The sequence below is a fragment of the Populus euphratica genome, unplaced genomic scaffold (genome assembly GCF_000495115.2).
Source record: "Populus euphratica unplaced genomic scaffold, PopEup_1.0 scaffold30.1, whole genome shotgun sequence".
Taxonomy (NCBI): domain Eukaryota; kingdom Viridiplantae; phylum Streptophyta; class Magnoliopsida; order Malpighiales; family Salicaceae; genus Populus; species Populus euphratica.
In genome coordinates, this window is record NW_011499869.1 from 1,761,437 (window position 1) to 1,772,134 (window position 10,698).

The 10,698-nt window shown below is 34.3% G+C and overlaps 1 protein-coding gene across 2 annotated transcripts; it reads left to right on the forward strand.

The window, feature by feature from the left end:
• The first annotated feature begins 2,785 nt into the window (after positions 1-2,785).
• On the forward strand, positions 2,786-10,335 carry LOC105126925 (mitogen-activated protein kinase 20-like). 2 transcript variants are annotated; one of them, XM_011027968.1, is made up of 10 exons: positions 2,786-3,447; positions 4,887-5,295; positions 6,310-6,437; positions 6,538-6,597; positions 7,094-7,243; positions 7,502-7,657; positions 7,829-8,040; positions 8,165-8,266; positions 9,166-9,335; positions 9,427-10,335. In XM_011027968.1, the coding sequence occupies exons 1-10, from the start codon at positions 3,424-3,426 to the stop codon at positions 9,879-9,881; spliced, it is 1,866 nt and encodes a 621-aa protein (XP_011026270.1). In that variant the 5' UTR covers positions 2,786-3,423; the 3' UTR covers positions 9,882-10,335. The 2 variants fall into 2 exon arrangements, with proteins under 2 accessions (XP_011026270.1, XP_011026271.1); XM_011027969.1 differs by lacking the exon at positions 2,786-3,447 and adding an exon at positions 4,090-4,218.
• The last annotated feature ends 363 nt before the right edge of the window (positions 10,336-10,698 follow it).

The window sequence follows — 10,698 nt, forward strand, 5'->3', positions numbered from 1 at the left end:
TTTGGGAGGATATTTTGTGGTGTGTGTGTTTGTGTCTATATATATTCTATTTTGTTGTAAAGTGAATCGGGAATCTGAATAATCCATCCTTTGTTTTTTATTCTTTTCTGTATATAAATTCTTAATCTTATAAAAAAGAAAAAAGAAAAATAGAAAGATGAAGAATAACATTTGTTCATCTTTAGAAATAATGAGGCTTAGACTATTTACTTATATGATAATGAATTAAAAAGTACACAAAGAATCTCGAGCAATTCAGTGTATCCTGGAATTCTCTCCCCTTCTCGATTTTCTTTGAAACTTGTCTCGGAGAATAAACTAGATTTTTATTTATTCAGAGATCTTCAGAAATTTTTACCGGGATTTGTTCGAGAAATTCAGGTAATTAATTTTTTTTTATAGCACTTGCCCTGGTCACGATCAAGTGATATTCCTTCGAAACAAAACACAGCTTATAACTAAACATATTATACAGGAAAAAAAGCCTTGCAGCACCAGCAACAATTCCACCACCAGATCTTGGCGTTTGCAGTCAATATCGGCCACATAAAAGCACCGGGAGCGTAGTTGTTCTAACTTTGAAGCATTGGAAAACTAAGATCGGGAATGATGTGATGGTTGTTTTTAAAATATTTTTAAATAATATTTTTTATTTTTTATTTTTTTATATTAGTATGTTATAATAATTTTTAAAAATTAATTTGAAGTAAAAAAAATTTAAATTTTTATTTTAAAAAATATTTTTAAAATATAAAAATAAATAAATAGGCGTCAATTCAAGGAGGGTAAAACGTCCAAATAGGAGGGCAAGTATTCGGTGAGTGGCTGGTTTTCATCTGCCGGATAGGTTAAACTAACGCGTTGCTAGTTTTTCATGTGGTGACCACAAGTTCACTCAAGGTGTTTATTGTCTTGTTATATAATAAAAGATTAAACAAATTATTAATTAATGGAAACCGTCTTGGTCAACGATCCCCCTTAACACAAAACATGTGAAGCACATGGTAGATTATTAAATTAAAAAAATGTCAAATAGATTCCTGATTTTTTCACCCCAGAAGCCTAGAAAAACAAATTCCGATAGTGTATTTGATAATGCTATGAATATTATTTTTAAAAATATATTTTTTAATTAACATGTCAAAAACACTAAAAAACAACTAAAAATACATTTATTTTATTTTATTTTTAAATAAAAATATTAAAATAAATAAATTGAAACACGCATCACCGAACCGAACGAGGTCAAAACTACTTACGATTGTAACCAGAGCCTACGGGAAATTGAGAATTAGATGGCGGGGATGCTTTGATTTAGGAATTGGTCGATGCTTGAACATCCATGGAATCCTCTACAAGTGAATTGTGGTGTCTGACAATATCATCATTGTTTTATATTTCGAAGACGTCCCATATAGACACTAAAACCAATGTTTTTTTCCTTGAAAATATCCGCTAGGAAGAACAAATAATTTTATCGTCGCCTCGACTTTTTTTTATTCTACGTTAAAATGTATGAGATTAAATCTTCTTCTTTTTACATTAAATTGATGTATTTTAACAAAAAACTTAAATTTCTTTAATTATTGATCTTCAATTTTAAATTTATACTATCAACTACCATTTTAATCCGTGCTCCACTCCATTTATATTTTTTAATACTAACAAAACACTAACTGTAGCCACATCCTTAGAATATTAATTATTTTAATAGTATTTTGAAAACTCTATTCTATAATTTTTTATTTTATTTCTTTATGTTGGTTTATATACAAGTTTTATATTTTTTTTAAATTTCAACTTTCCACCTTAAATTTATTAAAAGTGAGATTTTACTTTTAATTTTTTTTATATAAATTTATTATGGTCTCATAATAGAGGGTATAAGTTTAATAGATTAACTCGTGTTGATTATCTATAATTATTTTGTTATTCTATCATTTACTAATGATTTTATTGAAAATTAAATTTTATATTTTTGTTATAAAATTATTTTGATTTTATAATCTAAATTATATGTTTGACAAATTGACTTGAATTGCTGCTGTTCATTATTTTGATTTTTTTTAACTTGAATATATTTTTAATTAGATTTTATAAATTTTTTAATTGCTTTTTCCAATAATATTTTGATTTAATAATTATATTATATGCTCTAGGAAGTTGATCCTAGTATACTTGATTTAGTTTTTATTATTTATTTTTTAGTGGAATATATTTATTTTCAATACCTCTCTCAACAATCTAATATTCTTCTTTAGCTAGTATTATTTTTTTAATTAAAAAATACATCAATAACACTGAAATATTTTTTACTTAAAAATAATAATCCAACCCGAGCCAAACCCATTGATATATTATAAAACATAAACGGTCAAATCGCATGTAAAAACCTTTTACCAAGGCACAAATCGTTTCCATCTCAAAAAACAAAAGTTCACGATCACCGTCCATGTCTATGCCCACCGATTCTTCACTCAAAACTCCATGATCTCGCCACGTGTTAGAAAACGTGTCCATGAAACCATACAAACACCTGCGCCTCATCCTCTTTCTCAATTCCACTCCACCGGCCAAAGCACAACCCCGTACCATTTCTACCCCTATATAACCAGATATAATTACACTCCGATGCCATATCCGTATTCAAATCCTATTTTCCGTTCATTCACACGGCACAAGTCGAATCCTATCAATTAATTAATAATAATAATAGTGTATAAGCAGGAATCAAAACATCAAAACCCCAAAAATACCCCTAGATACATGCCATAAAATCATCTCCCTCCCTCCCTCTGTTTTATCTCCCCTCACAATCCCCTTTTAACTCTTTTTTTATTTTTACTACCTTGAGCTTCGTGTCGGTCGGTGTACAGATCTCGCATTTCTCTACACTCAAAAACCCTCAGAGACTATAAATTCTCTGACCAAATTCAAAATATGGCTCTACACGCAAACCACAGAGCAGTTCCGTTCTGTTAACTCAACAACATATTTTTTTGGGGCTAGGTTAGTTAGAGTAGCGATTGATAGAATAAGAAATGCAAGAGGAGGACTTGTCATCGTTGTTGTTGTTACTGAGTTGTCAAAAAGAGACGGTGGCTGTTGATTCATTGTAGTAATTGTTATTATATATATTGGAGGGAGGGGATTTGGAGGAGGAGTCTATGAAGAAGGGGATTGGCTTTGAATGTGCGTTCGGTGAAGGATCCGAGTAGGAAGGATAATAAGGTGGGATAGCCGGGAGAGATGGGGAAAATGCGGTTCATCAACTCTGATTGATTTTCTTAATTGAGGATCTGTCATCTGTTTCCCAATATCATCTGATTTAAAAAGTTTCGGATTTTGGTGGAGGGAAATTGTTCTATTTTTTTATTCTTTTTGGGGGTTTTGGTTGAAGTTTTGGAACCGGAGACAAAAGATATGCAGCAAGATCAGAGAAAAAAGGTGAAATTAAGACTGTTTTTATTTTGTTTTTGATGTGAATTTCAACATTTTGATTCAGAATTGACTGTGTTGTTTGTGTTAAAAGTGTTTTTTGGTAAAATATGCATTAAAAAGAGAGGAAAGAAGGGAACATCATTAGATGAAGAAAATTGTGAATAATTAAGAGTTGTGATTATTTTTGCAGATTGAATTAGTGTGTTTGGTAGTTAAGCTATGTAGCAATTTATATGATTAACTATATGTTTTTTTTTTTCAATACATAATAAAAGAATTAATTTATGTTTTTTCTGTTTTCTTAATGTGAGATACTGTGGATTTTATTTTTTTTGTAATGGTAACGGTATCATTGAATGTGAATTTCTTTCTAGAAAAGTGGGTTTCTTTTTGTTTTGTGTGAATGTTATCCGCTGACTTAAACGCATATGCTTCCCTATGATTTCATTAAATAGCACTTTTATCTCTTTTTACAAGTGGATTTGATTCTATTATCAGTGAATTTTTTTTCATCTATAGATTGTCCTGACTTGGATTTTTTTCATCAATAAATAGTTTTGATTTTGATACTTTTTTTGGAATTTTCTGCCCCACTTCATCTTCAGTGTAAAATGTTTTCGCTTGGATTTACTTTCCTTCTATTCTGATTTTGTACAAGTGGAAACTGATGAATTTGTCTATTTCGTTGCGGAGGTTTTGAGGCTGCTAGTTTGATGTTATGGTTGTTGAGATACCTATTTTTGTTCTTATTGATTATGGATTTGGGAGAGTGAACTTGTAAGAATTCGGTTTATTTATTATGTTGGTTTTATATTATCTGATTATTCTGGAAGCTATAGAATTTCATTGTTACGTACTCGTTATTTCAATCTATTTGCATTACATTCCTTTTCTTTTTCTCCTTTCTATGCTTTTGATGAATTCGCATTTTCTTGCCCACAGCCATTATTGTTTCAAAGAAGAAAAAAAGGGTTTTGATCACGTGGAACCACTGGAAAATAAAGTAAAAATTACAGTGTGAAGGACAGAAGGATTTTTTGTTTTTTTAAATATCAATTTTGATTGGATTGTCCTTCACTAGTTAGAATTCATTTGACATTTGAATAAGAAACTTCCATGTTTATAAAATTTACAAATTGGGTACCATTTTGTTCAATTTTACTTGAGGGATCCTTCAGAGGTCTGCCATTTCTTCACAAGATGCAAGATTCATTCATCTGAAGTGGCACCTGCTGGAATACAGTAGTATATAAAAGTTGCATTTGATCCAAGACTGATTGGCACTGATTTTCATGCTGTTGAGCATAGTAAAAGAAGATATCAGATAGAAAATATAAACTTGTCAGACTTGATTAGTGTCATACATTTGAAAAAGGCATAGAAATGTTTATTGATCTTATTAAATGTGTTGGTCTTCTCAACTAACTTGGGTTCCTATGTTGCAGAATTCAACAGAGATGGACTTCTTCTCTGAATATGGTGATGCCAATAGGTACAAAATTCAGGAAGTTATCGGGAAAGGCAGTTATGGTGTTGTTTGCTCTGCAATTGACACTCACACCGGTGAGAAAGTGGCAATAAAGAAAATTCATGATATTTTCGAACACATTTCTGATGCTGCTCGTATATTGCGTGAGATAAAGCTGCTCAGGCTCCTAAGACATCCTGATATTGTGGAAATTAAACACATTATGCTACCACCTTCAAGAAGGGATTTTAAAGATATCTATGTTGTTTTTGAGCTCATGGAGTCAGATCTTCATCAAGTCATCAAAGCCAATGATGACTTGACACGAGAGCACTATCAATTTTTTCTTTACCAGCTACTTCGTGCATTAAAGTATATCCACACAGGTACAATATTGTTCATCTCTTTGATGAGAACATTTACTTAATTCCAGCAAAAGCCTATGTGCACATTCATTAATTTTTTCCTGATATTATAAAAATAAAAGAGGCCTTTTGCTCCACTACCAATAAAGGAAAATTTGGTGGAAGCCTGCCTTAATGGTTACCTACACACCTGCCATCCTATAAGCATTTCAGTTTGCTTTACAACCACCATAACCTCTTCATGTGTCATGAATGTGTAGATCAAGAGGAGATAAAATTCCCCTTCATGAATTATGAACCAAATATGAGGAGCCATTGACTGTTCTCTTAGGGATGATTGCATGGTGTTAGAGTTTGGTAATGAGAACACACCGGAGGCTACTACTCACACTACAGATTTAAGCTTCTAAAAGAGGGTTTTAAATGACATGTAATCGGAAGCTCATGGGATTTGGTCCTTAAACCCATTAACAATTAGTAGGTGCACCCAGTCCTATGTGTATATGAGGTAATGGTCAAGTTCTCTATAAAAATCCTTTTTTAGGATCAGAAACAGAATGAACTAGCCTCCATTGTCTTCTCCCCACCAGACCTCACCTTTCCTACTAGTTCTTTCTAGGAGCTTCATCAATGGCTGCTTGGATATCATGCATAAATCATGGGAGTGACATTTATAGATCACTTATCTCAATCGACATGCATTCAGGAAACCAGAAAAGATCATGGCAATTTGTAAATCAATTTGAATTGCTCATGGAGCTGTGGATAAATGGTTGCAAGGTGTCATTTTGCATATATTTTTTTTCTGGTATTGGTGTTATTGGTTCCTCCTTCAAAATGTGTTCTTGTAATACATCGACATTTGGATTGACAATAAGTTTGACAATTTGTATTTTCTTTCTCTGGTATTACTGCAGTGACTGCTTTCCTTGTTATATAGTTGCTCCGTCCACATCTACCTTTCTTTGTTCTGTTTCTTTATTTCCATTTGTTGAGGATGTGGCATATATCTAACTCTTATCTACTTGTCTCCAGCAAATGTTTATCATCGAGATTTAAAGCCAAAAAATATATTGGCAAATGCAAACTGTAAGCTTAAAATATGTGATTTTGGTTTAGCAAGAGTTGCTTTCAATGACACGCCCTCGACAATATTCTGGACGGTACTCTTCTAACATTTTAGGTCCCTGATGTGCTTATCTTTGCTCAATAAATCTAATAGGATCAGGGAGCATTGACTTTAAAACTTGTGTAAATTTACAGGATTATGTTGCTACAAGATGGTATAGAGCTCCTGAACTCTGTGGGTCCTTTTTCTCCAAGGTATATCCAAACCAAATGGTTTTGAACACATAGGTTTGACAATTTTATAGTTGAGTTAAAATTGTTAGTTGGCACCCTGGTTTGCAGACGGAAAATGATTTTTCTGCCCATATTCTTGTGTTATTGCTGAAAATATCGATCCTTTAATTAAGTATTGATACTAGATGTGAAACTGTTTTTGTTCTGAAAGATTGAGGAAGGAGGTGTAGATGTGTTGATATCTTAATTCTATAAAAACCGCCATCAGTTCTATTTTTCAATTTTGTATGTTGGAGTTTTATCTGTAAACTTCCATCAATCATTGATTTTTGTTTTAGATTGTTAGTTCATAATTCTGAGGGCGAGAACCTGAGAAGGTTTCCTGTCAATGGATTTAATGTAAACAGAGTTATTGTTCAGTGGAAAAAACTGGCATTCTTGCAATTTTAATTGTAAAATTGTCAATATGGTTTAATTCTACAGTTTTTCTAATTTTGTAAATGGCATCTGGTTGCAGTATACACCAGCAATTGATATATGGAGTATAGGCTGCATTTTTGCTGAAGTACTAATGGGGAAACCACTTTTCCCTGGCAAAAATGTAGTTCACCAGTTGGACTTGATGACTGATCTACTTGGTACACCATCATTGGATACAATCTCTCTGGTAAGTGCAAAGTTGCATGAATTTTGTATTTTGTTCTGTATATTAATGCCCTATTTTGTTCTGGACATATATTATTGTCATATCTTCAACCTCCATCAATAACAACCCCCCCCCCCCCCCCCCAAAAAAAAAAGAAGAAGAAAAAGAAAAAGAAGAAAAAAGAAAAAAAAAAAAAGGGACGCATGCCCAGCCCTCATAAAATGAACACATAATGTATATTTTATGGTATCAACTGTTTTTTTGTCTTTATGAATCCAGGTTCGAAATGATAAGGCAAGGAGATATTTAACCAGCATGAGGAAAAAGCAGCCTGTTCCACTTGCACAGAAATTTCCCAATGCTGATCCTTTGGCACTACGATTGTTGGAAAGGCTACTTGCTTTTGACCCCAAAGATCGTCCAACTGCTGAAGAGGTGTGTTCCTCAACAAAATTAATTGACGTTCTCTGAAATTTTATGCTATTCTTTGCTGAACCCTTCTGCTTATGTTTCTGCATTGCAGTCAGATCACTGCATGTTATTCTCTCTTAATCCGTCAACATGGCTAATCTGTTGAATTATTTTGGCCTGCTTACATTTTATCAGGCACTGGCAGACCCTTACTTCAAGGGATTGGCAAAAGTTGAGAGGGAGCCTTCCTGCCAGCCAATAACAAAGATGGAGTTTGAGTTCGAGAGGCGAAGAGTTACAAAGGAGGATGTACGAGAGCTAATTTTTCGGGAGATACTGGAATACCATCCTCAACTGCTCAAGGACTATGTAAATGGAACTGAGAGGACTAACTTTCTTTATCCAAGGTTCTAGCTTTTGAGACTCCTCTCTTCGTTGTCTTTTACATTTTTTTTTTTTTGGCTTTTGGAGATAGTTTACTCAACTTTCTGTCTGCTTCCACGTTGCCCTGACTTTTGGTGGTGTACACAGTGCCGTTGATCAATTCAGAAAGCAGTTTGCACATCTTGAGGAAAATGGTGGTAAAAGTGGACCGATAATTCCTCTTGAAAGAAAGCATGTATCTCTTCCTAGGTAAATATATCCAGGCATGTTGCTTTGCTGTCTTGTTTATTTGCTGCAATCTTCTTGTTTTTGTTGCCTTGCTTTTTGCAGTTCATGGTGTGTCACATAATATATGGGGATCAGAGAAAGGTAGTGATGTTAGTGGTAACTTTTCTAATAATCATGGGGTTGCATTCTCATTTTCTTCTGAACTTTTGAAGTTTTCACTAATTGTTGATATAGGAAAGTCAGTGATGATCTTTAGTGGATACTGTTGTAATGATCATCAAATTTTTTGTCCTTTCAGTTTTTCATCTAAACTTCTAAATTCTTTACTGATTGTTGAGAGATAGAGGTTTGGGGACAAGCTCAATAAGAATATAACAGGATGTTATGGTAGTTGGGGCACATGTGATGTTCTGCGTGACATGCAATCTATTGCAAGTATAAACAATTATGACAGCAGTGGCAGGAATTTAGCTGTATTAAAATTATTGGTTGTCGCTCTGAATTGTTTGCTGTCCCTTTGCATTTGCGTCGAGGAAGAAATTGAAAGCAACTGGTAGAAGGATGAGTGGATTGATGCATTTAATCTTTGGAGTTAGATTATTTGTCCTGATATGTGTTGTCTGCAGTTGTTTGGTATGTTTAGATGGTTTGAAAGATCTGTATCTTTACAGATGCTTTAATAGGATAAGATAATTGATTTTGCTTTTTTGTATTGTGCTTCAGATACTCTTAGGGGATTTTATTTTCTGGATTTCAGCAAGGCTACTGAGTTTTGTTGATTTAAATGTTTCTGTTTTATTTTGTTTATTTTTTTTATGAGGATTCCTCTTTCTCTTTGTTTTCTGACTTGCTCTCCTGGCTTGCAAGTATTTCACTGGTGGTCAGTTAATTTTTCTCTGATCTTCGAAAGATATGTGCAGGTCTACAACTGTGCATTCAAGCTCAATCCCTACCAAAGAACAACAGAATCTTGCTTCCTTCAAGGACCGGCACACTGCAGAGGAAGCATACAACAAAAATCCCAGAGACTCTGAAGGAATTCCAGTAAATATATCGAGGACCTTGCAGGCACAGCAGAGAGTTCCACTGGGTACTCGTTTTCTTGTTGCCAATGGTTTTTCAACTAACTGGATTTCGATTTACATTTCCAGTGTAATAATCCATTGAATTTGCCTCTGTAGCTAAACCTGGAAAGGTTATAGGGCAAGTTGTATCATACGAGAATGGGAGCATCATGAAAGATGCCCATGACCCGAGAACATACACCAGAAGTGCAGTCCTTCCTCCACATGCTGCCCCTTCCGCATATTGTTACCGTAAATCCAACTCGGGAAAGCAAGAACGATCTACCATGGAAGCTGATGGCGACTTGTCCTCACAAAAGCAAGCCCAGCAATGTGGCATGGCAGCCAAATATGCACCCGATGTTGCTATCAACATAGATTCCAACCCTTTTTTTATGACACGGGTAGGAGTGAACAAGGTAGAGCATGTGGATGACCGGGTGATGATTGACACAAGTTTGCTGCAGGCCAAGGCTCAGTACGGTGGGATTGGTGCTTCTGCCGCTGCCGCCTCTACAGCTGCTCACAGAAAGGTTGGAACTGTTCAATATGGTATGACAAGGATGTACTAGAAAAGTACAGCTGCTCACGGAGAGGTTAGAGCTGTTCAATATGGCATGACAATGATGCACTGAAAAAGGACAGCTGCTCACAGAATGATTGGAATTGTTCGATATGGCATATAATTAAGGATGCACTAGGAAAGGACTCAGAAGATCAACGTTTCTCGAGTCTAGTAGTGGAAAAATCGATGTACAGCAAGATTCGGCCTGGGAAAATCGCTTTAAGGAATAAGGATACAGGAAGTTTGTGGATATAATGTGAAGTTGTTGGACGGCATTTTGTTTTGTAAAGTCTATAGTTCATCAATTAGATATTGAATTGTACTGTATTCTTGAGACCTAGAAACAGCAAATGTTGCGAATGACTTGACAAGAGATTCTTTCTGTGAATGATTTGCAGCACTGGTTCAACGTGCAGTGGCAAATTTCGTAATGGAAAAGGCGCTCCGTCAAAGAAACAATTGCCACACAACCCTCAATTAAAGAAAAGAAATTAGCTTCCGTTCTTCACAAGATTTTTCACTCCATGATTAACAAAGAAGCGTCTCTTCTCAGGTCAGCCTCAGCATCTGTTGTTTCGGTTTACTTATTTATTTAAATGAATAATAAACCGGGTGGATATATTATTTAAATAAATATAACTCGGTTGAAGTGCCGGGTGATTTATTTTCTTGACAACCAAACAACGTAGTTTGGGTGGAGATAATCAATAGATATCACGAGCAGTTAAAGAGACCAGCTAAAAAGCTATGGAACTCATCAGGCAGATTCGAAACTGGCTATTGAAGGGTTTTATAGTTTGCTTTTTTTTTTTTAAAAAAAAAAA